Raw genomic sequence first — 27,866 nt, 5'->3', positions numbered from 1 at the left:
ATCTAGCAGGAGGTGGAAAGCACATAACCAGTGTCACTAGTGAGAGTTGCAGTGTCTGGGCCCAGTGACAGTGACATGAAGGTCCTGCGATGTAATTTATATATTGTTCATGGCTGTCTCTCCAGCCCTCCCTTCCAAAGATGTACAAGTCAATTAACATCCTTTGATAAATCCCTTTCCTGCTCAAACTACCTAGAGTGCACTCTGTTGTTTGCAACCAAAAACCTGACTCACCTCTAAATTCACTTAACCATCAAGTCTCAGTTTCCCAACCTAAACAAAAAGCAAAACAATACCCACCCCATGGGCAGTGGAGTCAGGGAGAGGCGTTTTGTAAACTTACCACGGTGCCACAGACACTGGGGCAGCGTCTTCTGAGGGACCACTGCACTGAGCTGTAAGTCAGGCAGACTGATTTGAATCCTGGCTCTGGCACTGACTGACCTGTTGTGTGACCTTGGGCAGGTCAATTTCCTCACCTGGAGAATGGGACTATGATTAGTGCTTGCCTCGTGGAGTTATCATGAAGACCAAAAGATTCCAGCACAGAGCAATCCCCCAGCACACAGCTGAGCATGTGGGACATACCCACACTGGTGATGCTGGAAGGAATATGAGTGACCTTTGTCTTGCTGGATTAAAGAAAATGAGCAACAATATAGGTGGTGTTCCTGATGTACCCTGATGTGAAGGGGGCCTGTGAATGCTGAAGTTTAGAAAACATTTATATGTTGGAAACACAACCCTGACTACACTTAAATCGTACACTTAAAAATGGTTAAAAGGGCAAATTTTGTTACATATATTTTGCCACAATTTTTTAATAAAAATTAATAATGTAATATACCCAAAATCATTGAATTATATACTTTAAATAGACAGATTTATGGTATATGAATTCTCTCTCTAAAGCTGTTTAAAAGAACCAACCACCCTGGCTTCCCATCTCCTTCGGATCATAATTCAGCCCCGACTTCTCTTCCCTCTCTGATCTCATCAGCCCCACCTCCACGCTGAATCCCTCATTCTGGCCTCATTCGCCTTCCTCCTCTTCCTGGAAGACGCCAGCCCCACCTCAAGCCTTTTATATTTGCTTTTCCTTCTACCTGGAATGTTCTTCCAACCAGGTTAGAGGCTCTGAGCTCTGGCTGCCCATCGGAATCACCTGAGGAGCTTTACAAAGCCCCACCTCGGAGAGTCAGATGTCATTACTTGGGGAAGGAGGGTGGTACCTGCTTTGCTGTTTTAAATCCGCCCAGGTGGGGACTTCCCTGGTGGTCCAGTGGTTAAGAACCCGCCTCCCCATGCAGGGGATGTGAGTTCGTATCCCTGGTCGAGGAACTAAGATCCCACATGCCACGGGGCAACTAAGCCCGCACACCACAACTACTGAGCCCGCAAGCTCTGAAGCCCGCGCACCACAAAGAGGAGCCTGCGTGCCGCAACTAAAACCCGACGCAGCCAAATAAATAAATAATTCAAAAATAAATAAATAAATCTTCCCAGGCACGTCTAACATTCAGCCAGTGTTAATAAATCGCTGCTCCAAACATCATACTCAGTCCCCACCACGTTTACATTTCAGCTCAAAGGGCAGCTCCTTCGAGAGGCCATCCCCAATCAATACCATCTACCTCCCCTCCGTACCCTGCCTATTTACCTTCAGTGAGTCTATTCTACCTAGGATTCTATCATATGCATATCTGACTGCTTCCCAGTGAGAATGTCAGATGGATGAGGCCAGAGGCTGTGTCCCCAGTGCTTGGCTCACACAGATGCTCAGGACAGAGCTGTTGCCGCAATGAACCTCCACCAGTTCCCCTTGGTCCAACTCCGGCTCTGGGGACTGCAGTTCTCCATGGAGGCCACCAGGCGGCGATAGTGCCCAACTGCGTTAAAAGTAGCCCCTAGACCCACCATCCTGCCCTGTGCCTGGCCATCGCTGAGGAAGAAGCAAGGACCATGGCAGAGAGCATGGTGTCCTCCTTCTCCTCATTCCTAGACTCAGAGCCACGGGGCCCTGAAAACATTCCACCCAGACTAAAGTCAGAGGGAGAAGGCCCCGCTGCCCTGTCTGGAACCTCCAAGCCCTTCCCCACTTACCTGGCCACTCACCGAGCCCCCGATGCAGCTGCTTGGGTTGACTCCCACGGGTCCCCTCACATAGCTCATGACTCGCACCAAGGGACCTGCAGGTCTGTTTGCCATGGCCAGTGTCTGCAGACACGCTGAATATCCATCGACTGGGGGCTGTGACACATGCTGTCTCCTTCCACACGACAGGTTCCCACACCCACAAAGAGGAACAAAGAAGCTGTTGTAAGGCCCTCTCTAAACCAGTCCCATTTTGTTCCTTTCACAGCACCAGTCAGTGATGGCCTGCGGGCCAAATCCAGTCCATGCCCTGCTTTTTGTCCAGCCTTGAGCTGAGAAGTGTTTACGTGTTCAAATGGTTGGGAAAAAAAAATCAAAGTAATTCTGTGACACATGAAGATGAAATGACCAGGGTGTGCCCGGGTAGAGCCAAGGCCCCACGCTGCCCACGGAACTCCTAGGAGCTCAGGTCCCCATCGTGGCCACGGAAAAGCAATTCACTCCCCTGCCACTGTTTTTCCAAGACTGACCCAGGATTTCCCTTCTGTTCTACATCTCTGTCAGTAAATTCCCAGGAACTGGACTTCCCAGGAAAGCACCACTAGGGGCCCTGATTTATAATGTGCCCGCCACCCATGGAGATGTCATTCCTAACCTCTCGTGGCCCCGTCTCCTGTGTTTGATCGGGCAAACGTGACACGGCCATCCTGACCAAATGGAAAACTGCATCGAGGACGACCAAGCCATTTTTCCAAAACAGTTTAATTAAAAAAAGGTGAAGAATCTGAAAAAATTGGGGGGTGGGGGAACCCAAAAGAGCATACCGTGTGAGTCCACTGGCTCAGTCACAAAGAAACACCATCATCAAAAAAGATATTTAAGTTTAATACAAATTTTATACAAAGAAAATGTGAAAAAATACTTCCATATGCTAAAAGCAATTATGCTTCACAAATAAGGCCAGCTAGGCTATTTTTTTTTTTGACAACTGCAATTCACAAATGTTCTTTCTCTCCTGTTTTCTTCTAATACTCTCTTTTTATTTCTTCTCTAATATGGGTAACTAGCTGGAAACTGTACAGTTCGCATCCTCTTATCAACAATGAAGAGAAAGGAAACGAGACTAAAATGTACAACAGAAGGTACTGGAATGATATCGTACAATTAGTTTTTCTCATATACATACATCACCTTTTTGCTTTGTTCAATGCTTCTTGTTTTACACAACATACAAAATGGTACTACAGCATACGTAGTGTAACAGACAGCACGGCGGTGTCCTGTGTCCTCTCACACTGCCTTTGTTTCATGCTGACATAAAACGTAAAATTCCATCATATAAATAATACATACATGCTTCATCCCAGACTGAAATGTCCTCCGCGTGCGTCTTGCCTTGGACTTCTCACTTCTGCAAAGCACAGCCCGTCTCTTACCAAGTGGGTGTGAGTGTCTTTAAAGGAACCACAAAGCAAAGAAAAGATGTTTCAGAGCTTCTGACTTGAACGCTTTCTAAGTTCTTCCCTTCTGCAACTGAGCTGAGCAGGGCTTGTTTCTAGTTGATATTCTGTAAACAAGGACATTGGGTTTTTTTTCCCTTTTATAGGAGTCGAGTCATCACGGAAATCACAGAAAATAAACGAGCTCCTCCACATGTCCTTCTGGTCCAGAGAGCTTATCTTTTAAAACATAGTAACACAGCATTTGAAAGGGGGCCAATGGCTGGATGTGATGTGCCCACGACAGCACCGAATCTGTGCCAGAAATTCCTGATCCCAATGTGCTGTGTACAGACATAAGAATGGAAACGGCTCACTTTCCCCTGGGCATCCCAGGATGAGGACCTGTGTGCCACGGTGATCCCCACGCCCTCTCCATACCACTGTGACAGGTGGGCTGGCTGACCATCCCTTCTCCAACATCCAAACATTCTTTTTGTTGTTGGGTGTGTTTCTTTTTTTTTTTTTTTATTGTTTTTCTCTCTCTCTCTCTTTTTTTTTTATAAGTTAAAGTCAATACAAATATAAAAAGGGGAAGGTACTCTAGGCTCAATGACATCCACAAATTGTACATTATTTACATCTAAAGCATAGGTTTCATGTGGGTGGAACAGTCCTCTGTCAAGGCTAATGCTGGACGTGACGTAGTGTGGGCTGCCCTCCGTGCCAGGTGCAAAGGCCAAGTCTGAAGGGTTGGCATCCTCCAGTCTGAGGGTGGAGATTCTCCTGTCTCACATTTCTTTGCTGTTTCCGGTTTTCCTGGTGTCTGGGTTTTTTTTCCTCCATGGGATGGGTGACTTGTGCCCCGACGTGTCCCTAGTCCCAGAAGGTGTCCAGCCGAGACTCTTTCGGGATGAGGCTCTTCGAACTGGTGCTGGCGTTGTGCTCAGAGCGTGCTGATCCCCGTTTCTCATCGCTGCCGCTCCAGCAACTGGATTTACTGCTCCGGGAATGGTCTGGGTTGGGGGGAAGTCAACCGGAAGGCAGGTTTTTAGCATTCCTGCCCACTTCCAGTGAATCGGGGCCATCCCTCTGTGTGATCTGCACCTGCTTCCTGGTACCACCTTCCCCGCCCGACTCCATACAACACAGGTGGTCCAAATCCTGCCACCATTTACCGCCCTGAATTTGCGGGTCTGTGGCGTATACGGGCAGAACTTATGTTTTTAGGATTTAACGAGAGCCGATTGGAAAAACAGGAGGGACTCATGCTCAGAGAGAATAAAGGTGAGTGGGGACAGGTACTAAGTTATCGAGGAAGGCACTTCTTGTGTGGTACCTGGGACCAGGCACCCCTCCTACATGACCAGACACCAAGCACCCCATGCCCTTGTGTCCTACCTTGGCCACTAAAAAAGGCACTGAAATTTGGCATTCGATCTACTTACTTCTGTTAATGGAGTTTCTTTAGTCAGTTTATAGGCAACTTGAAAAACAGGACTTATAACCAAACCACCCAAAGCAGAGGAGTGAGGACCAGAATGGTTAAGCCCAGCTGGGCTTAATGGTGAAGACCCACTGGCTCCCGGTAAGGACAAGCTTAAGGGTCACTGAAGGATGCAAGAACCAGAGTAAGACCTACGGGAGCTTCAAGGACACGTGCGCCACAAGGAGCTACATCGTGGCTGAGTAAGATACGAGGACACTGAAGGAAGAGCCAAGTGAGGTGTCTGTCCAACTGTGAGACGGCCCCAGCCTACAGGCTCAGCGGGATGGCTGACTCTAAGAGACCCCATCATATCTTAGATCATTTACCCAGTTCAGACAGATTGGGACAAAACTTTCTTTTTTAACTTCTGGAGGTGGGGTGATAATATTTGATTGAGAAGAGTCGGCTGTCAAGCTTAGAGACAGAATTGGAGTGAGGGAGCAAGGGACCGTATCATCGCCTAGGGGGTGACCTTTCTGGTGATACGGCAGGCATGTATGTGGTCCTGAGGTCTGTTTCTGCAAGATAAGTAGTGAAGAGAATGATCAAAGGATCTCGCAAGTAACATATTCATTCAGGAGAGAACTCTTCTTAGTCGCTTGCATCTGTGACCAAAAGGGGGCAGTACTGTGGTGGGCAGAGGGCGGGGGCGCGGAGGGGCGCCAGGATGGAGCTGTCTTACGGATCCTGAATCCACCTCTTCTTAAGCGGTCTTCCCTACTCGTGATGCCTACACCGTGAGTTCACTGGAAGGTCAGTGATACAGCTGGTTATCACCACAAGGAGAAAATCCTACAACAATGCGATCAAGTCACACTGAGTCTCCCCAGCTCTGCTGAAGGCGGAGGCCAACTGCGCCACTTCGAAGAAATGGGAGCAGGGCTGAGCTCAGCACAGAAGCTGCATCCCAGAGCGAGGCTGGCCACCTGAGTAACTGCAGAGCCTGACTCCTCCCACGGACCGGACATGGGGCGGTGGTTGATTCGCCCCATCACTGCAGAGGACAATGGGTGTTAGTCTAGGACCCTTTATGAGAAGAGCGAGGATGAGGCCCCTTCAAGAAGCCAGGCCAGGGACTTCCCTGACAGTCCAGTGGTTAGGACTCCACGCTTTCATTGCCGAGGGTGTGGGATCGATCCCTGGTCGGGGAGCTAAGATCCCACAAGCTGAGCGGCGTGGCCCCATAAAAAAACTCTTTTCCTACTGCGGTTTTCCGATGGCCGCCAGAGGCAAAGCTAAGAAGAAGCAAGGCAAAGCAAGACCCATCACTCAGGAGAACAGGAGAAGACACGCCCACAAAGAAAACACACACAGACACACACAAAACGAGCCTTCCGCGTGCCGGGAAAAGTTCCCCGGCAGCTTCTGTGAGGCGGGGTCATACTTACACTTCTGGGCTGGGTAGCTGGGGTGCGGCTGGTGGTCTGTGCTGGTTGGGACAGAGGCAGGTTGCTTGTCACACCTGTTGCTAACTGAAGAGACAGCACAGGCAGCCTCAGAGTCTGGCAGAGGGCTCAAGTCCGCTCACCCCCAAGGCCTCGCTACTCTGCTCAGCAACAGGCTACTACTGGTCTTACTGCTGGGTGGCTGCTTTGTTGATGTCCCCATTTTCCAACTGAACGCATTCACAGGAGACTAAGGCTTTTAGAAATGCCTATTAAACCATGAACAGGATCACGGGACACAGCACGGCATTACAGATGGGAAATATGGTGTACAATGACATAAAAGCAACTAAGTGAAGCCATAAATTCGCAGAATTTTGAAAGCAAACTTCTAGGAACCACTGGCTCTGCCAAGACCTTACTTCAGCCAGGGCAAGGGGAGGCACCAGAACCCCAATTCAGGTGGAAAGCTCCACCCAAGGAATCCAGAGTTTTCAGGGCAAGTAATCACTAATCTACTGCCAAGGCTGGTGACAGAACAGGGAAGACAGGGCGACGGAGGTGCATGTGGTGAGAAGGACTGAGGAAGAGGCTACAGATGAGGTATCAGTGGGCCACTCCTCGGCCATGACGGAAGGACACCAACAAATAATATCTGAGATGGAAAGGGTCTAAAATGCGTGATAGGAAAAGTGTCTCAATAAAATAACTGTCATAGGGCTTCCCTGGTGGCGCAATGGTTGAGAGTCCGCCTGCCGATGCAGGGGACGCGGGTTCTTGCCCCGGTCCGGGAGGATCCCACGTGCCGTGGAACAGCTGGGCCAGTGAGCCATGGCCGCTGAGCCTGCACGTCCGGAGCCTGTGCTCCGCAACGGGAGAGGCCACAACAGTGAGAGGCCCGCGTACCAGAAAAAAAAAAAAAAAAAAGTGGGAAGATGGCAAGTCTGGATATGACAGGGGTAGGAGAGGTGAGGGAGATGGTGGGCACCCAGAGAGGCGGCAAGAGATACTGTCCCCAGCTGATAGAACAAGAACTAAGGAGGAAGTGTTTTGCTTGACCAAGGTAACCAACCCATAGGCACATCAAACAGTGACATAAGTAGTTCGGGAGAGGGGTGAGTAGAGAGGTGATAAAAGACCCCAATTATCTTCTAAAGCCAGAAGTCAACAAGCAACGTCTAGATAAAGTCCAGAAATAGAAGTATGGGGAAACACGTTATTTACATTATTTACAAATAAGGAGGTTAAGTGCCAGATGTACCCAAAGACAGCCATGGAGACTGGGACCAGGAACTTTTTCCCAGTACAGTTTTATTTTCTCTAACTATAGTCATCCCTTGGTGTCAGGGATGATACAGGGGATTGGTTCCAGGACCCACCACAGATACTAAATTCCATGGACACTTAAGTCTCATGGTCGGCCCTCCATATCCAAATCCACGGATTCAATGAACCACAGATCATGTAGAACCGTATTGACTATGGGAAAAAAAAACACGTATACGTGGACCCGTGCAGTTGAAACCCGTGTTGTTCAAGGGTCAACTGGATATGCATGCATTGCTTTACAGTCTTAAAATGAAGGGACAAGTGAACAGGAGAGGCCCACACCCACCCCGAGGAAGCTCCTACCCCCTACTAAACCTTCCTCCCTCCCGACTAGACCCTCATCTTAACCAGCCTAGTTCCAGAAGAGTATAAAGAGCTCAGAAACCTCAGTGTGTGTCAACCTCTGTAAAGCCCACGTTCCTCCACAAGACTCCATCTACACGGTCAGCAAGCAGTGAGCGCTAGCAGAAACCATCAGACGTAAGAGGAATCAGAAAACGAGCCAGTCTGTCTGCTCTGACGCCAACCATCACCTAGGGTGCTTTGGTGAGTAAATAGGGGAAAGTGAGAAGTCTTGAGCTCACTGTCCCGACCTGGCCTGCAGTGACCTCCCGCCCGGTTCCCTTCGGCCCACACTCCAAGATAACACGGCAGCACTGCCTGAAAAATGCTTTTTCCTCCAGCTGCTGACAATGTGGGACCTTTCCCTCCCTCCCTGCCCCCCCATCTCATCATTAGCCTCCTTGGGATGATCTTCTCCCCACTCCCCACCCCCGGCGCCAAGTCACCAGTGTCTTCCAGGCTGCTGGCTTCCTCTCTCCAACTTCCCTTTCTACCCCCTCGGACACCAGGGTGCTTGAGGTCGAGGAGGTGGGGGAGGTCAGCCAACAACCGCCCGTGGGCCAAATCCAGGCCAGTGCCTGTTTTTCCAAGTACAGGTTCACGGGAGCACAGGCCCACCCATCTCTTTGTGTGTCATCTGTGGCTGCTTTCATCCGACAACAGCAGTCGAGCAGTTCTGACAGACACTGTGTGGCCCTCGAAGCTTAAAATATTTACTCTCTGGTCATTTACAGAAAGTCTGCCAACCCCTGAGCTAGGTAACATCTCATCCACCTCGGAACTGGGGTACGATGCGTCTCCCAACCGCCTTCCTGCACGCAAGCTTCCCTGTCCCAACAAATTCCATACTCCCAGGGCATCACTAATCTTCCCAAGGCCCGTTAATCTTCCCACATGGATTGCACCACTTTGCTGCTCCAAAACCACAACAGCACCCCCTGTCTGCAGCAGTATTTCCAACTTGAGCCCTTCTCACTCCACCTTGGCAATTTTGACACGTCCACTCAGTTCATGCTTTTATTTTAAACTCATTTTCAACATAAGTCAAACAGAAACTCTTATATCATCACCAAAAGCAGGAAAGCAATAATACCTGCCATACATAGAAGACAACTCTACAAATCAACATAATGAAAACCAAATTGTAGTAGAAAATTCTAGGTGGGTGCCATGCTGCTGAAGTTAAAAAGACAGATATCAAAAAAAAAAAAAGAAGAAGAAGAAGAAGATATCAAAGGGATGAAGAAGATACCTTAGCACCAAACTGAACTTGTTCTCAGAGATGTAACCAGAGGACTGAAGGGGGAGTGAGAAGTGAGTTTTTTCAACAGGTGGTTCAATTGTATTTAATGCCAAGTTCGTGAAGTCAGCTCGTGCCACACCCCCTGGTGCACCCCGAACCTGAATCCCACTTTCCAGCCCTTCAGGAAACTTTCTCCAGCCACCCTAACAAAGGACATTGCTTCTTCCTCTATGCACTAAAAGAAGATGTATGCTTTTCGGTTGAAGAGAATGACCCGGCAGAGAGAAAGATCCTAGAGCTGAAGGACCTTGAATTAAGCAGAACTGTCCTCACTGAAGACACCTTCTTTGAACCCTTCTGGAACGCCCTCAAACCGGTTTAGGAGGGTGCAGGGGAAAGACCCTTTGGGCTAGAAAAGAGGACAGATCAAACTGCACAGAAGGGGAAAACCAAATGTCAGTGTCAGATAATCCCCCAAAACAGCCTACCAGGTTATCCCTCAAGTAGAAAGAGTTTTACAGAAAGATCATCTACCTAAAAATTTTCTTTTTTCCTCTGTGCTCAAGTACCCTCATCCACTAAAAGCTGGCGTTGGGACGGACCTCAGGGATAGTTTCACAGTTTCATTTCCTGTGGTCATTTCTCTGAGGGCAGAAGAACTGCCCAACCCAAATGCATCTTCTACGCCACCCCAGGTCAGCAACGGAACCCTATGTCTTTGATGTGGAACCCCAAGAAATCAAACAAGTACAGGTAAATCCTGATCCGTTTGGAGAAGTGCCTGAAAGCCACCTTGCCCCACCACTCCTTCACCCCAGCTGACCCGCCCAGGGCACCCCCAAGGATCCCTAAGGACCCCCAGTTTGAAAATCACGGCCCTGCACCCTTCAGCTTCTCTCTGAGGACATGGCTCCCCTTTGCCTGTGTGCACCATTCGCCCACCAGGGAGCAACATACCAGAGCCTTGGTTGGAGCCTAAGAGAATGGAGGAGGGCGTCTCCCTGGAGCCAGAAAGGTCGAGGGTCTAGAAATGCAAAAAGAGAGAGATGGAGGCAAGGCACTGGGGCCAATGCGGCCCCCCAGGGAAGCCCAGGGATCCATGGGGGCGCTCGTCACGGCCACTACAGCACCCCCATGCCCTCTGCCTGGCGTGCTCAGGCCGGGGAGGGCAGGTCAGCCGGGGGGGCCCTGCACCTGTGCCCTTTTCTGCCCTGCCTCCTCAAAACACAGCACTGGGGGCTCCTCACTCAACTCTAGAGCTGCAGCTTCAAGAACACTGGTCCTCAGCTCCCCTCTCTGACCTAACTCCCACCCCAGATTTCTGCCACATCCCAAAAGGAAGCACAGCCGTCCCTCAGTACCCGAAGTGGGATGGTTCCAGGAGTCCCCAAGGGTACCAAAACCTGGGGATGTTCCAGCTCCTTATACACACAAAAAGCCCTAGTACGGTGAATACAGTGGGCCCTCGGTATCCGAGGATTTCGAATCCACGGATTCAACCAAACATGGATGGAATTTCGGTTAGTTGCATCCAAGGATGAGAAACCCACGGATACGGAAGGCTGACCGCATATTAACATCAAATTGTATCCGTTCACTTTTATTTCACCTTAACCTCTTATTAGGCAATAATGTCAATGAAATCAAAGGGTTTTAACTGCTGGGATGACTTGCTTTTTTCCTAATAGACATGAAATAAATACATACATAATGACTACAAATGTAAAAAAATGATCAAGGTGCCACCTTAACGTTTGCGTGCAATTACATATACCACACACTGGGCAAGTAGGAGGTGGAACCTGTGTGTCCAAGAGAGCAGCCACCAGCCTCCTGTGACTACCTGTATTTAAATTAATTATAATTCAGTAAAATTTAAAATCCAGGTCCTCAGTCACACTAGCCACAGTTCAAGCGCTCAACAGCTACATGCGGCTCATGGCTCTCATACTGGGCAGGGCAGATACGAAACATTCCCATCATCTCAGAAGGTTCTGTGAACAACGGTGCCCTAAACGCACACCTTGTGAAAAGGAGCCCTGCTAAGACTGTCACCCCCACCTGCAGCCTGAAGACAGACAAACCTCCCTACAGCACAGGACTCGCCAGGGTGGCGGGCACGGGGGTGGGTCTGAGACTCTGCGTGGCCCAAAGGCATGTGGGATGGAGACTCACCGAGCCACTGTCCTTGCTTTTCTCGGCTGGCGTCTCCTTCTCTTTCGAGCTGCTGGTTTCCGGGGGGGCTGCCTGCGTGTTGGAGGAGGTCCCCTGGGATGACTTGTTTAGTGTTTCCGTGTTCACCTCGGCGTCTGCTTCCTGCTGAGGTGCAGTAGCTGAGGGCAAAAGGGGACAGAAGCCAAGTATAAGCCGAGCGTGGTGACCCCCCGGGCCCACAGGGAAGCCCGTTCTGTGCAAACCAACACCTGTAAGAGACGCAGCTGCCACCCAGGCCCACTCAGGGCACAAGCACAGGCCCAGGGTGGCTGGACCAAAGCTTTCCAGACGCAGGAATTCCAGACTGTGCGTGAAAATATGTTCATTTCTAAGACTCTGTGATTCAAGTTTTATTAAAGCATTCTGGAGAGAAAAGAATGTTTGTGAAACAAACACCCTGTAAACTGCTGTTCCAATTACTCATTTCATCATTTCTAATTTTAGACCAGTTTTCACCACCCCATGTTTTACCCTATAATAGCAGAGCTGAGTGCTTCTGACAGACCACCCAGGCCACAAATCCTGAAATATTTACTCTCTGGACCTTCATAAAAAAAGAGCTTACCAACCCCTGCTCCAGAGCTTCTCAAATTTGGGTCATTCATGTATCACCTTTGAAAAACTTGCCAATCCGTAGATATACTCCCTTATCATAGTATTTATGTTACTTGTATTGAATTTATTTACTTTATTTATTTTCGGGTGCGTTGGGTCTTTGCTGCTGCATGCGGGCTTTTCTCTAGTTGCAGCGAGTGGGGGCTAATCCTAGTTGCAGTGTGCGGGCTTCTCGTTGCAGTGGCCTCTCTCATTGTGGAGCACAGGCTCCAGGCACGCAGGTCCCAGCAGCTGTGGCTCGCGGGCTCTAGAGCGCAGGCTCAGGAGTTGTGGCGCACGGGCTTAGCTGCTCCGCAGCATGTGGGATCTTCCCGGACCAGGGCTCAAACCCGTGTCCCCTGCATTGGCAGGCGGATTCTTAACCACTGTGCCACCAGGGAAGCCCTGTTATTTGTATTTAAATAAATTATTTGAAATGGAGACTTTTACTTCTAAGCATAGAAATCTAATATTAGCCATAAATAAATGCTAACTGTAAAATAATCACTAATAAATATTATTAATAAATTCTAACTAGACAGTGTTTCCGGCTGGAGTGTCCTAGGCTGGGATCTGCTTGCTCTGTATTAGAAAGAGATTTCAGGGGACTTCCCTGAAGCCCCCACAGTGCGCCACAACTACTGAGCCTGCGCTCTAGAGCCCACGAGCCACAACTACTGAAGCCTGTGAGCCACAACTACTGAAGCCTGCGTGCCCAGAGCCTGTGCTCTGCAACAAGAGAAGCCACCGCAATGAGAAGCCCTCGCACTGCAATGAAGAGTAGCCCCCGCTCGCCGCAACTAGAGAAAGCCCACGTGCAGCAACGAAGACCCAATGCAGCCAAAAATAAAATAAATAAATTTATAGAAAGAGATTTCAAAGACCGATTAGTTCCAAACCAACACTTCTTCCTTCACATGAGCACTGGGATCCCTTATTTAACGCTATGAGTCCAGGATGGGCTCCATTGTAGGGGGCTGTCCTGTGCATTTTGCAGGGTATTTAGCAGCCTCCCTGGCCCCTGCCCTCTCGATGCCAGCGGCACCCCCCTCGGTTATGACAACCACAAACGTCTGCAGTCATTGCCAGTGTCTTTGGAGAGGGGACAGAGACAAAAACTGCCCCCGGTGGAGAACCAACCACGGCAACTCACATGAAACTAAAGTGATCGTCACAAGCCCCGCACCTTGGCGAACAACACTGTGGCCAAGGAGACCAGAGGTTCAGAACACCTGTGTCTGGAGTCTCGGCTCCATGTCTGTGTGCTGCTCTCTCGTGTGTAAGAGTCACACAGGTGGTGAGCAAGCATGACGAGGGCCCTGTGGTCCAGGGGGAGCCAAGAGCCCGCCCTCCGCAGCCTGGGCCAGGAGGCGCCCCCGGGGCCCTACCTGACTGGGTGCAGGACTTCATGTGCTCAGGCCAGTGGGCCTGCTGGCAGGGGTAGTCGCAGTAGCTGGTGTTCCAGCAGCAGTAGAAGATGGCCTCCTTCTTGCAGTTGGCGCACCACTGCTTCTTCTTGGTCTCGTCCACCGCCTGCTGCTTCTCCAGCTCCAGCTGCTTCTTCACCTCGGCGATGAGCCGGTCCCGCTCCTGCTCTAGGCTCTGCCGCATCTCAGCCATGGTCAGCTCTGTGAGGGGAGGGGAGGGGGAGGGGAGGAGGGGGAGGGGGAGGGGAGGGGGAGGGGAGGGAGGGGAGGGGGAGGGGAGGGGGAGGGGAGGGAGGGGAGGAGGGGAGGGGAGGAGGGGAGGAGGGGAGGAGGGGAGGAGGGGAGGGGAGGGGAGGAGGGGGAGGGGAGGAGGGGGAGGGGAGGGGAGGAGGGGGAGGGGAGAGGAGCGGATGCCAGCTTCATCACCCATCCCCCCGCCCAGGCCGTGGGGTCATTCACACCAGGTCAGAACATGGATTCCAAGAGACTCGGGTGTGGATCCTGGCTTGGAGATGCCCTGGCTGTGTGATACCCCCTGGGTGAGTCACCCAGCCTGCCCGAGCCCCAGTGTCTACATCTGTAAGATGGGCATCCATCAGGCTGACCAACAGAGCTGCTTGTGAGTGCCAAGGATGCAGATAAGGGGTCCCCATGGGGATTCTGCAGGAAGCCCTCAAATAAATCCTTGAAACAATGTCCACTAAACTCACTTTGAATTTTATCGTTAGTATAAGCCTTTTTTTTTTTTTTTTTTTTTTTTTGCTGTACGTGGGCCTCTCACTGTTGTGGCCTCTCCCGTTGCGGAGCACAGGCTCCGGACGCGCAGGCTCAGCGGCCATGGCTCACGGGCCCAGCCACTCTGCGGCATGTGGGATCCTCCTGGACCGGGGCACGAACCCGTGTTCCCTGCACCAGCAGGCGGACTCTCAACCACTGCGCCACCAGGGAAGCCCAGTATAAGCCTTTTTCTTCTATCAAATACTTACATAGCACCTACTATCTGTAGGCACTGTTGTAAGCACTTTATAAACATGAACTCCTTTAATCCTTTTATACTACTAATCCTATGAAGTAAGCATTACTATAATACCCCTTTCACAGATGAGGAAACTGAGGCACAGAGCAAATAAGGGCAGAGCTGGGGCTACAACTTGGACATGCTGTCTTCTTGGTGTGTGGCTCTAATCTACCAGACAGGGCATCGTGACTGATCGTTAGGCTAACAAAACAACTATCAAACTGCTCACGCTACTGAGATTTCTCTCAATTTTACATCAGACAACAAGTGCAACACCTGGGAGCAACATGCACACTGGAAGAAAAGAAAAATAAATGGTTCCTCGATTCCTTAAAATTCTCTTCCTGAAATTAAAAAAAACCACCCTCCAAAAAACCACCAATAAAGAAAATTAACTCCTGGTAAAGATAAAAAGCACTTGTATCCGGACACAACATTTCCAACTAGGCGCCTGCCAACCATGACAAGGTCTGTCCAGCCCACATGTATTTTTTCAAATGTGTGGCCATTATTTTTAAATGAAACGATTCTGCATAAAAATAGATTCCTTGACTCTACAAGAAAAACAGCAAGAAGTGACAACATTCCAATAAACTTCCCTCCTGGCAACGAGGGAAGGGGCAGGGCGGGGGCGGGGCTTCCCTGGTCGGCTTCCGAAGGACTGGAGTTTGCGTGATTTAAACAAGTATCACCTGCAACCAGGTGGGCACCCCTGGGTCTGCCGCCCTAACAGAACCTCCCGGTTGCCAGCGTTCTGACTCTGAGGCGGATACTACTCAAGGGTCTGAAAGAAACTGCTCTGCCTTTGGGGGGAGAGCCTTTTACAATATCCCCACAGAGCGGTAAGCAAAACATCAATCTTATCTATAATCCAGTGGTTACAAGGAGGAAAGTCTGGAGCCACAGCGCCCAGACGTGAACTACACCTGTGTGACTTTGCACGTGTCTGTGCCTCAGTTTCTGCTGGAAATAACAGACCCCTTTTTATCAGAAGGGTCTCTGTGAGAACTAGCTAATGCATGAAAACTTCAGCTGGTTGCTGGAACACAGTCAGAGCTCATAAACAGGAGCTGCTACCAAGGCTGTTGTGATGACTTTGTTGCTGATGTTGGTATTTTGAAAAGAGGGAAGGAGGGAGGGTTCCCTTCAGCTCCAGCCTTCATATCTGGTTTCTCCAGGTCAGACTCTCCAGGGTGCTGTGGTCTCCCCACCAGCGGTGCATCCCCCTGCCCTACTTTTGATTCAATTCACATCTGGGTCGAACGCCAGAAGTGCCAAGAAGGTCACATCCAGAACCTTCCACAGTGCAGACCAAGTCAGCAGGACTTACCCAAGTTGTGTTTCATTTCCGAGAGCTCCTGCTGGTGCAGCCACTGGAGCTTCTCTATCTCAATCCTCAGCCTGCGAATCTGTAAGGAGAGAGAAAGACGTTTTACAAAGTGCATCCGGGTGCCTTTTACCAACAGGGCTCGGAAGCTGCAGCTCTCATTACAGGGTTAATGTCGTGTGCTGAGGCAAAGAGAGGGCAGCCCGTGCTGGCCTCCCCACAGCTGCAGTAAGAGAGGTGGGCGCCAGTGGGTTAACCCAAATTCGGGAGAACTTCTGCTTCAAAAAGCCAAAAATGAGTTGGCTGTCTTTTCCAAGAAATGCTCCAGGAAAAGCCACTTAAAGTAAGAAAAGAAGACCAGGTTTTCATAATAAATAGTATGTCGTAGGTCTGATGAGGATTTTGGTCTAAAAAATGAAACAAACAAATAAAAACAAGCTTTACTGTATCTCTTACCTAAGATTTTGGGCAGGGGGGGTGCATGATCATTCTCTTGAAAGTCCAAAGCTTAACATTTCTGGAAACCATAGGGTATTTTGGGGGGTAGGAGTAAATCTGGGGCCAAATTCATTTGGAGGAAGGAAAATGTAAACCCAATGTGAACTGATACAAGGCTGTTGACAGTGCTGAATAATCACAATGGTTCTCAACCGGGATGATTTTTGCCCCCCTCCCTCCTTCCATGACACTGCAGTGCCTGGAGACATTATAGCTTGTTTCTGGCATCCGGGGGGTAGAGGCCAGGGATGCTGCTAAATGTCCCAGATGGACAGGACGGCCCTCACCACAGTGAATCATCTGGCACCAAAGTCAGTAGCGTCAAGTTGAGAAATCCTGATTTATCAAACACAGTGGGAACAACTGTACTGTTTCACTGCAGAAAACATTGTATCTAATTGTGGGAGGGGGCTGCATAGTACCTCATTACAATCTGGAAAATTCTGGCACATATCTGGACCCAAGGTTTCAGGTGAGACATTACGGATCCATACTTTCAACTCCACGCCAGTTAAAATGAACAAAAAGGAATGAAGTATGGTAGCAGGTGGGGGTGAGGATGGGGAGGTTTTTCTAAGACGACATTTCCCCTTCTTGTTTGACATCCCAACACAATCATAAAGAGGGTCACGTCAGCAAAAATACCCAAGGAGATTCACCATTTCTCTTGGGACCTCCCTGAAACCTTTACATTCATGCGGTTCTCTGTTGAAGGCCTATAGGGACACCTTCCTGGAGATTTTTTCCTCTTCGTCTGGGTGCCAGCCTCACCCTGCCAGGTCCTCACAGGTCAATGGCTCTGCATGTGACTCCCCCCAGTTTTCCATCATGACTTTCAATGACCTCTAGAAGTCCTGCCATTGTCATTTCCCATGGTGACCTGTTTGCATCTGGCTTGCAGGGAATTAGCCTAGGAGGGAAATTCAGGGAGGCTTTTTTTTTTTTTTTTTTAAATAAATGATCACTTCCTAAGTGGACATTTCAAAGTTTTAACCACGCTCTTCTCTAAGCAATCACCTAAATTAAGGAGGCTGGGGATACACATTCCTGGACAACAAGGATCACTTGTATAAAAAAGTCCAAACTTTGGGAGAAGATGAAGGATACAATTTTACATGGGGTCAAAAGCACTACTGTCCAGTCTCACCAGTGGAATAACAACTCAAGCGCTGGTTTCGGCTGTTTGAGCAGAAGTGAAGTGACTGCACAGAGCAGGGTGTGTCTCCAGAGCACCAGCTTCCTAGCAAAGTGAAGAAATACCCTCACCACCAACCCCCATCAGCAGAGCGAGCCTGGTGACCAGAGATGGGACCCGAGAGGGATTTCCAGAGAAGCTTCCTCACGGTGCCCCTACAGCAGCCCATAAAACACTCTTAGCAAATAGGGAATGAATGTGTCATCTCTGACCTCGGCTATTGTGCTTCCAGTAGTGTTTTTAGAAAGGTCGTTATATATTTCCGTCATTGTGCCTTTTATTGCATCCATCATCTGAAAGATAAAAACAGAAATGATTCAGGTGATCCCTTCCCTGAGGCTTTTTCTAGATGACATACATCTAAAATATATCTGCATAAAGCAGTGGTTTCTCTGCTGGGGGTGATTTTGTCCATCCTGGGACACTTAGCATTTTTGGTTGTCATGGCTGGCGGGGGAGGGGGAGAGGGGTGCTGATGGCATCGAGGAGGTGGAATCTAGGGACGCTCAGAACACCCTACCATGCTCAGGACAGCCCCTGCCACAAAGTTATCCAGCCCCACATGTCCCTAGCGCCAAGGTTGAGAGCCTGGTATGAACCAGGCAGGGTAGGAATCACCCACAAGTTCCCTGTCCCACATCACAGGAGTAGTTCATAGCCACAAAGCTAAGTTATAGCCACAGGTTAAAGTGGGGAGGCTGAATTTGGCCCCAAGATGGTTTGGCCAGCACAGTGGGCTCGAGGGAGAGATTGTTTTGCTGCTGTTGGTTTTTTAAAATTGTTTCTCCTTTAAAAAACTATCATTTTACTGAGATATTCATATACCATACAATTCACCCATTTACTATGTACAATTTAACGGCTTTTAGTCCATTTGGGGTTGTACATCCATGACCACAATCAATTTCAGAACCTCTTCATCACCCCAGAAAGAAACTCTGCTCCCTGTGAGCCTTCACCCCCCAATAACCCCATGACCCCCCGCAGCCTCTGATAACCACAAATCTGCTTTCTTGTCTCTAGATCGAATCTAGATCATTCCATATACATGGACTCACATAATATTTGGTCCTTTGTGACTGCCTTCGACTTAGCAGAAAGTTTGCAAGATTTGTCTGTGCCATATTCCTATTTAGGGATGAATAATATGGTCCACTGTGTAGATCTAGCTGGTTTGCTATTTTAATGCTTTTGGTCGGGGCATGCACTGCCTTTCCAGTGTGTTTCTTCCATCTTCCTTTTCTTTAACTATTTGACCCCTGAAGGCATCAGCAAGTCTGTGGCAACAGCTCACGTCCACACAGCAGGCACCCAGGTGGCTGCTGACGGAATGTGTTTGCAGGGTGGGTTTCTCTTCTATCTCCCATTTGGCCACTGACCTCCCACATCACAGGAGGAAGAGGAGGGGACAGGAGACGAAACTAGGTCTCAGATCTTTCCTGGCCGCTGCCGAGGACCCCCTGTGCTTTGCAGTTTCTTCCAATTCAGTAAAAAGGCAGGAAAAACAGCACCTTCGCATCTGATGCCCGAGATCTGTTCCCACCATTACATCTTCCCATCCACAACTCTGAGCCTCGGTTTCCTCATGTACAAAACAAGGATAATAACAGTGCCGCCCCCCCTTGTAGGGTATGCACAAGGATTAAATGAGAAAACCACAAGAAGACTGTGGTTTAGTACCTGCTGAGGAGTGGGCAGGTACTGAACCACAATTCAGTGTGGTTCCTAAAGAAACACCCGTTTGTCTCATTTTCACAGAAAAATTAATTCACGTGAACATGTAATTGCAAAACTGCTCCCAACCCCCAAAAGAGTAACCCCCAATTCACCCCAAAATGGGAGGAAAATGAACAAAGTATCTGTTGAGATTTCCGCCCCCAGCTTGTTGCAGGTGCCACAGGGGGACACTGCCAGCAACAACACTTTCTGCTTGGGCTTCCCTGGTGGCGCAGTGGTTGAGAGTCCGCCTGCCGACGCAGGGGACACGGGTTCGTGCCCCGGTCCGGGAAGATCCCACATGCCGCGGAGCGGCTGGGCCCGTGAGCCATGGCCGCTGAGCCTGCGCGTCTGGAGTCTGTGCTCCGTAACAGGAGAGGCCACAACAGTGAGAGGCCCATGTACCACAAAAACGAAAAACAAAAAACACTGTGCTTTATGGTCAGTCACTCTGTATGGGCCTCCTTACCCACATCCATTTAAAATATTAAAACAAAATTGCTTTACAAGAAAACTTCAGAAAGTGGATGAAATTCAATACTTTACTAATGCCATAGTTACATTCCATTTTAAAGAAATCATGAATTTGCGGACGGATCTTCATTCTAACTTCCAAATATAGCAAAGAAGCCAACAAAGAGCCCTTCTGCCAAAACACACAAATCTGGGTCTTCAACTCTGGGTCACCTCAGACACAAGAAAGTTCATCAGCTACAAAACTATGTCACTGTGTTCATTTTCTTAGCTGCAAAGAAAACGTCTGTCAAAAAGTTCATTCTTCAATTTTGCTCTAAGAGTGCAGGGGGCAACAGCAGGGGATGGAACAGAAAGAAGTGGCTGCAGGAGCTAAGAACACTGGTTTGGTGCAAACCACTAGCCAGAGCCACAAAGCAGCCTCAGTTTTCTCTTCTGTAAATAGACAACTTGGACCAAATCAATGGAAGGTGATACAAAAAGTCAAATCAATTACAAGCAGAACAAGAAGCCATTTGGGCAATACCAGACATTTTCTTAAATCAGTAATTTTAAAAATTACCCCGTTTCAATTTTCTTGCAATCCTACAACAGGTCACATTAGGAAGAAAGGATCCGTTTGGTGCCATTATGTCTTGAACACTTTCATCATAATCTCTCTTTTTAACAAAAGGAAGATGGACTTAAGCTTCAAGCCTTGACAAAGAACAGGATCTGGTGAGGTTAGACTTAATTTTATTTCAACTAGTTAAGTCAATTTAAATAAAAATACTAAGTCAATACTAGTTCAAGGTGATGAACAGGTAAGACAAAAACTTTGAGGATGGCAACAAGTAACTAATACTTGAATTCTTCCTGTCCTGAAACTTGGGGACTCTATAAAAATTCTTGTGTTTTATTCAAAAGGGGGCAGAAATACTAAATAAGAGACAAAGCTACCCCCAAGAAGCAGAGTTGCTTGAAAAAGCCACATGTAAGAACAATCAATTTGTGGACGCTGGACAGCTGTGCTCAGCAGGCTTGGTGTGAATTCACAAGTCAGCTCAAAGCCAGGTTAAGAGCACACTCACTAGATCCTGGCGGCTACCATCCAATGCCAGCTTGGACACTCACTGATTATGTGACCCTGGACAAGCTGTGTGACCTTGCCAGGTCTCAGTGTTCTCATCTATAAAATAGGTGTGCTAACAGTACCTGCCTCACCAATCTGTCACGAAGATTGAGTAAGTAATACATAACACGTGCTTGGGACAGTGTCTGGGCCAGAATAAATGCCATGCAGACACTGGCTACTGCTAGTATCATCCTACCTAGTGTGACAGACACTCTGAGAAGGCTCCCCGTGACCTCAGCCCTCTGGGCTTTGTGCCCTGTTGTAATCCCCTCCAAGCATGGGCTGGCCCAGTGACCTGCTTCTAACCCACGGAATATGGCAGAGGTAATAGTCTGTCACTTCTGTGATCACCTACATAAGACTGTGACTTCCATCTTGCTAGAAAGCTTTCACTACCCCTGGTTGTCATGAAGCAAGCTGCCATGCTGGGCAGGCCACAGGGAAAGGGACTGAGGGCAGACTCCAGCCAACGGCCAGCCAGGAACTGAGGCCCCCAGTCCAAGAGCCCTCAAGGGAGTGAATCCTGCCCACAACCACCTAAGTGAGCTTGGAAGTGGATCCTTCCCCAGTCACATCTTCAGATGAAATCCCAACCCTAGCAGACACCTTGGAGGCAGCCTGCAGAGGTCCTGAAGCAGGGGACCCAGCCCAGCCAAGCCTGGACTCAACACCCACAGAAACTGTGAGATAAATGTGTGTGGTTTTAAGTTGCTAAGTTTTGTAGTGATGTGTTATGTAGCAACAGATAATACACCTAGATAGAATTTAAAAAATGACCAACAGAAATTCAGGAGTAGAAAATTATATATACCACTCTCGCCATCTAGAACTAAAAAAAAAAGATTCTACCTTTCACACTCAATAATAAAGCAACTCCTATCATGAGACTTCAAGAAGTCTAGAAACAACTATCCTCAACTCTTGTCACCCATTCTATCAATTTGAATAGTTTACCCACTGGTAACTAATTAGTAATTTACTCATTACTAAAGAGTGAAGTATTATTATTGCCTACTTAGTAATTTACTAAATACGCTTAGATTATTGTCATTAGCTACTATTAAGAGTTACTGAAGATAGGAAAACACTGGAACTCACCAAAGCAGATACCCCACATCCAAAGACAAAGGAGAAGCCAAAGTGAGACGGTAGGAGGGGTGCAATCACAATAAAATCATATCCCATAACTGCTGGGTGGGTGACTCACAAACTGGAGAATGCTTATACCACAGAACTCCACCCACTGGAGTGAAGGTTCTGAGCCCCACGTCAGGCTTCCCAACCTGGGGGTCCGGCAACGGGAGGAGGAATTCCTAGAGAATCAGACTTTGAAAGCTAGTGGGATTTGATTGCAGGACTTCGACAGGACAGGGGGAAACAGCGACTCCAGTCTTGGAGGGCACACACAAAGTAGTGTGCGCATCGGGACCCACAGGAAGGAGCAGTGACCCCATAGGAGACTGAACCAGACCTACCTGCTGGTGCTGGAGAGTCTCCTCCAGAGGAAGGGGGTGGCTGTGTCTCACTGTGAGGACAAGGACATTGGCAGCAGAAGTTCTGGGAAGTACTCCTTGGCATGAGCCCTCCTAGACTCCACCATTAGCCCCATCAAAGAGCCCAGGTAGACTCCAGTGCTGGGTCGCCTCAGGTCAAACAACCAACAGGGAGGGAACCCACCCCACCCATCAGCAGACAAGTGGATTAAAGATTTACTGAGCTCTGCCCACCAGAGCAACAGCCAGCTCTACCCACCACCAGTTCCTCCCATCAGGAACCTTGCACAAGCTTCTTAGATAGCCTCATCCACCAGAAGGCAGACAGCAGAAGCAAGAAGAACTACAACCCTGCAGCCTGTGGAACAAAAGCCACATTCACAGAAAGATAGACAAGATGAAAAGGCAGAGGGCTATGTACCAGATGAAGGAACAAGATAAAACCACAGAAAAACAACCAAACAAAGTGCAAATAGGCAACCTTCCAGAAAAAGAATTCAGAATAAGGATAGCGAAGATGATCCAGGACCTCGGAAAAAGAACGGAGGCAAAGATCGAGAAGATGCAGGAAATGTTTAACAAAGACCTAGAAAAATTAAAGAACAAACAAACAGAGATGAACAATACAATAACTGAAATGAAAAATACACTAGAAGGAATCAGTAGCAGAATAACTGAGGCAGAAGAACGGATAAGTGACCCACAAGACAGAACGGTGGAATTCATTGCTGTGTAACAGAATAAAGAAGAAAGAATGAAAAGAAATGAAGACAGCCTAAGAGACCTCTGGGACAACATTAAATGTAACAACATTCACATTATACAGGTTGCAGAAGAAAGGACCCGAGAAAATATGTGAAGAGATTACAGTCGAAAACTTCCCTAACATGGGAAAGGAAACAGCCACCCAGGTCCAGGAAGCACAGAGAGTCCTATACAGGATATACCCAAGGAGAAACACACTGAGACATAGTAATCAAATTGGCAAAAATTAAAGACAGAGAAAAATTATTGAAAGCAGCAAGGGAAAAATGACAAATAACATACAAGGGAACTCCCATAAGGTTAACAGCTGATTTCTCAGCAGAAACTCTACAAGCCAGAAGGGAGTGGCATGATATACTTAAAGTGATGAAAGGGAAGAACCTACAACAAAGATTACTCTACCCAGCAAGGATCTCATTCAGATTTGATGGAGAAATCAAAAGCTTTACAGACAAGCAAAAGCTAAGAGAATTCAGCACCACCAAACCAGCTCTACAGCAAATGCTAAAGGAACTTCTCTAAGTGGGAAACACAAGAGAAGAAAAGGACCTACAAAAACATACCCAAAACAATTAAGAAAATGAAATAGGAACATACACATCGATAATTACCTTAAACATGAATGGATTAAATGCTCCCACCAAAAGACACAGGCTTGCAGAATGGGTACAAAAACAAGACCCATATATATGCTGTCTACAAGAGACCCACTTCAGACCTAGGGACACAAACAGACTGAAAGTGAGGAGATGGAAAAAGATACTCCATGCAAATGGAAATCAAAAGAAAGCTGGAGTAGCAATACTCATATCAGATAAAACAAACTTTAAAATAAAGAATGTTACAAGAAACAAGGAAGGACACTACATAATGATCACAGGATCAATCCAAGAAGAAGATATAACAATTATAAATATATATGCACCCAACATAGGAGCACCTCAATACATAAGGCAACTGCTAACAGCTATAAAAGAGGAAATCGACAGTAACAGAATAATAGTGGGGAACTTTAACACCTCACTTACACCAATGGACACATCATCCAAACAGAAAATTACTAAGGAAACACAAGCTTTAAATGACACAACAGACCATATAGATTTAATTGATATTTAGAGGACATTCCATTCAAAAACAGCAGATGACACCTTCTTATCAAGTGCACATGGAACATTCTCCAGGACATATCACATCTTGGGTCACAAATCAATCCTCAGTAAATTTAAGAGAGTTTAAATCATATCAAGCATCTTTTCTGACCGCAACGCTATGAGATTACAAATCAATTACAGGGAAAAAAACGTAAAAAACACAAACACATGGAGGCTAAACAATACATTACCAAATAACCAAGAGATTACTGAAGAAATCAAAGAGGAAATGAAAAAATACCTAGAGACAAATGACAATGAAAACACAACGAACCAAAATCTATGGGACGCAGCAACAGCAGTTCTAAGAGGGAAGTTTATGGCAATACAAGCCTACCTCAAGAAAAAAGAAAAATCTCAAATAAACAATCTAACCTTACACCTAAAGGAACTAGAGAAAGAAGAACAAACAAAACCCAAAGTTAGAAGAAGGAAAGAAATCATGAAGATAAGAGCAGAAATAAATGAAATAGAAACAAAGGAAACAATAGCAAAGATCAATAAAATGAAAAGCTGGTTCTTTGAGAAGATAAACAAAATTGATAAAAAAACCATTAAACAGACTGATCAAGAAAAAGGAGAGGACTCAAATCAATAAAATTAGAAGTGAAAAAGGAAAAGTTACAACAGACACCGCAGAAATACAAAGCATCCTAAGAGACTACTACAAGCAACTCTATGCCGATAAAATGGACAACCTGGAAGAAACGGACAAATTCTTACACAGGTATAACCTTCCAAGACTGAACCAGGTAGAAATAGAATATATGAACCGAGCAATTACAAGTACTGTAATTGAAACTGTAATTAAAAATATTCCAACAAACAAAAGTCCAGGACCAGATGCCTTCACAGGCGAATTCTATCAAGCATTTAGAGAAGAGCTAACACCCATCCTTCTCAAACTCTTCCAAAAAACTGCAGAGGAAGGAACACTCCCAAACTCATTCTATGAGGCCACCATCACCCTGACACCAAAACCAGACAAAGATACTACAAAAAAAGAAAATTACAGACCAATATCACTGATGAATACAGATGCAAAAATCCTCAACAAAATACTAGCAAACAGAATCCAACAACACATTAAAAGGATCATACACCATGATCAAGTGGGAGTTAACCCAGGGATGCAAGGATTCTTCAATATACACAAATCAATCAATGTGATACACCATATTAACAAACTGGAGAATAAAAACCATATGATCATCTCAATAGATGCAGGAAAGCTTTGGACAAAATTCAACACCCATTTATGATAAAAACTCTCCAGAAAGTGGGCATAGAGGGAAACTACTTCAACATAATAAAGGCCATATACGACAAACCCATAGCAAACATCATTCTCAAAGGTGAAAAACTGAAAGCATTTCCTCTAAGATCAGGAACAAGACAAGGATGTCCACTCTCGCCACTATTATTCAACATAGTTTTGGAAGTCCTAGCCACGGCAATCAGAGAAGAAAAAGAAATAAAAGGAATACAAATTTGAAAAGAAGAAGTAAAACTGTCACTGTTTGCAGATGACATGATACTATACATAGACAATCCTAAAGATGCCACCAGAAAACGACTAGAGCTAATCAATGAATTTGGTAAATTTGCAGGATACAAAATTCATGCACAGAAATCTCTTGCTTTCCTAAACACTAATGATGAAAAACCTGTACGAGAAATTAAGGAAACACTCCCATTTACCACTGCAACAAAAAGAATAAAATATCTAGGAATAAACCTACCTAGGGAGACAAAAGACAAAAGTGCAGAACACTATAAGACACTGATGAAAGAAATTAAAGATGATACAAATAGATGGAGAGATACACCATGTTCTTGGATTGGAAGAATCAATATTGTGAAAATGACTATACTACACAAAGCAATCTACAGATTCCATGCAATCCCTATCAAATTACCAATGGCATTTTTTACAGAACTAGAACAAAAAAATCTTAAAATTTGTATGGAGACACAGAAGACCCCCACATAGCCAAAGCGGCCTTGAGGGAAAAAAACGGAACTGGGGGAATCAGACTCCCTGACTTCAGACTATACTACAAAGCTACAGTTTTCAAGACAGTATGGTACTGGTACAAAAACAGAGACATAGATCAATGCAACAGGACAGAAAGCCCAGAGATAAACCCCCACACCTATGATCAACTAATCTAAGACAAAGGAGGCAAGGATATACAATGGAGAAAAGACAGTCTCTTCAATAAGTGGTGCTGGAAAAACTGGACAGCTACATGTAAAAGAATGAAATTAGAGCACTCCCTAACACCATACACAAAAATAAACTCAAAATGGATTAGAGACCTAAACGTAAGACTGGACACTATAAAGCTCTTAGAGGAAAACATAGGAAGAACACTCTTTCACATAAATCACAGCAAGATATTTTTTGATCCACCTCCTAGAGTAATGGAAATAAAGACAAAAATAAACACATGGGACCTAATGAAACTTAAAAGCTTTTGCACAGCAAAGGAAACCATAAACAAGACCAAAAGTCAACCCTCAGAATGGGAGAAAATATTTGCAAATGAAGCAACTGACAAAGGATTAATCTCCAAAATTTATAAGCAGCTCGTGCAGCTCAATAACAAAAAAACAAACAACCCAATCCAAAAATGGGCAGAAGACCTAAATAGACATTTCTCCACAGAAGATATACAGACTGCCAACAAACACATGAAAGGATGCTCAACATCTTTACTCATTAGAGAAATGCAAATCAAAACTACAATGAGATATCATCTCACACCAGTCAGAATGGCCATCATCAAAAAATCTAGAAACAATAAATGCTGGAGAGGGTGTGGATAAAAGGGAACACTCTTGCACTGCTGGTGGGAATGTGAATTGGTACAGCCGCTATGGAGAACGGTATGGAGGTTCCTTAAAAAACTACAAATAGAACTACCATATGACCCAGCAATCCCACTACTGGGCATATACCCTGAGAAAACCATAATTCAAAAGGAGTCATGTACCAAAATGTTCATAGCAGCCCTATTTACAATAGCCCGGAGATGGAAACAACCTAAGTGTCCATCATCGGATGAATGGATAAAGAAGATGTGGCACATATATACAATGGAATATTACTCAGCCATAAAAAGAAACGAAATTGAGCTATTTGTAATGAGGTGGATGGACCTAGAGTCTGTCATACAGAGTGAAGTAAGTCAGAAAGAGAAAGACAAATACTGTATGCTGACACATATATATGGAATTTAAGGAAAAAACTGTCATGAAGAACATAGGGGTAAAACAGGAATAAAGACACAGACCTACTAGAGAATGGACTTGAGGATACGGGGAGGGGGAAGGGTAAGCTGTGACAAAGCGAAAGAGCGGCATGGACATATATACACTACCAAACTAAGGTAGATAGCTAGTGGGAAGCAGCCGCATAGCACAGGGAGATCAGCTCGGTGCTTTGTGACCGCCTGGGGGGGTGGGATAGGGAGGGTGGGAGGGAGACGCAAAAAGGAGGGGATATGGGAACATATGTATATGTATAACTGATTAAATTTGTTATAAAGCA

At 46.8% G+C, this 27,866-nt stretch overlaps 1 protein-coding gene across 10 annotated transcripts in view; it reads right to left on the bottom strand.

Moving 5' to 3' along the window:
• Positions 1 to 2,838: 2,838 nt before the first annotated feature.
• Positions 2,839 to 27,866, bottom strand: part of ZMYND8 (zinc finger MYND-type containing 8) — a 142,855-nt gene continuing 117,827 nt past the window's right edge. For 9 of the 10 annotated variants that reach the window (XM_082600594.1, XM_082600600.1, XM_082600601.1 and 6 more), the window contains 7 exons: positions 17,807 to 17,887; positions 15,905 to 15,983; positions 13,518 to 13,757; positions 11,497 to 11,654; positions 10,279 to 10,345; positions 6,411 to 6,494; positions 2,839 to 4,549 (listed from right to left, as the gene is read on the bottom strand). In XM_082600594.1, coding sequence (XP_082456720.1) covers positions 4,410 to 4,549; positions 6,411 to 6,494; positions 10,279 to 10,345; positions 11,497 to 11,654; positions 13,518 to 13,757; positions 15,905 to 15,983; positions 17,807 to 17,887 — 849 coding nt within the window. In that variant the 3' untranslated portion in view covers positions 2,839 to 4,409. The remainder of the gene's footprint in view (positions 4,550 to 6,410; positions 6,495 to 10,278; positions 10,346 to 11,496; positions 11,655 to 13,517; positions 13,758 to 15,904; positions 15,984 to 17,806; positions 17,888 to 27,866) is intronic. The other variant, XM_082600595.1, reaches the window with a different exon arrangement.

Source organism: Mesoplodon mirus (genome assembly GCF_964341445.2).
Source record: "Mesoplodon mirus genome assembly, chromosome: 15".
NCBI lineage: Eukaryota > Metazoa > Chordata > Mammalia > Artiodactyla > Ziphiidae > Mesoplodon > Mesoplodon mirus.
This window is presented reverse-complemented; position numbering and strand designations above follow the sequence as displayed.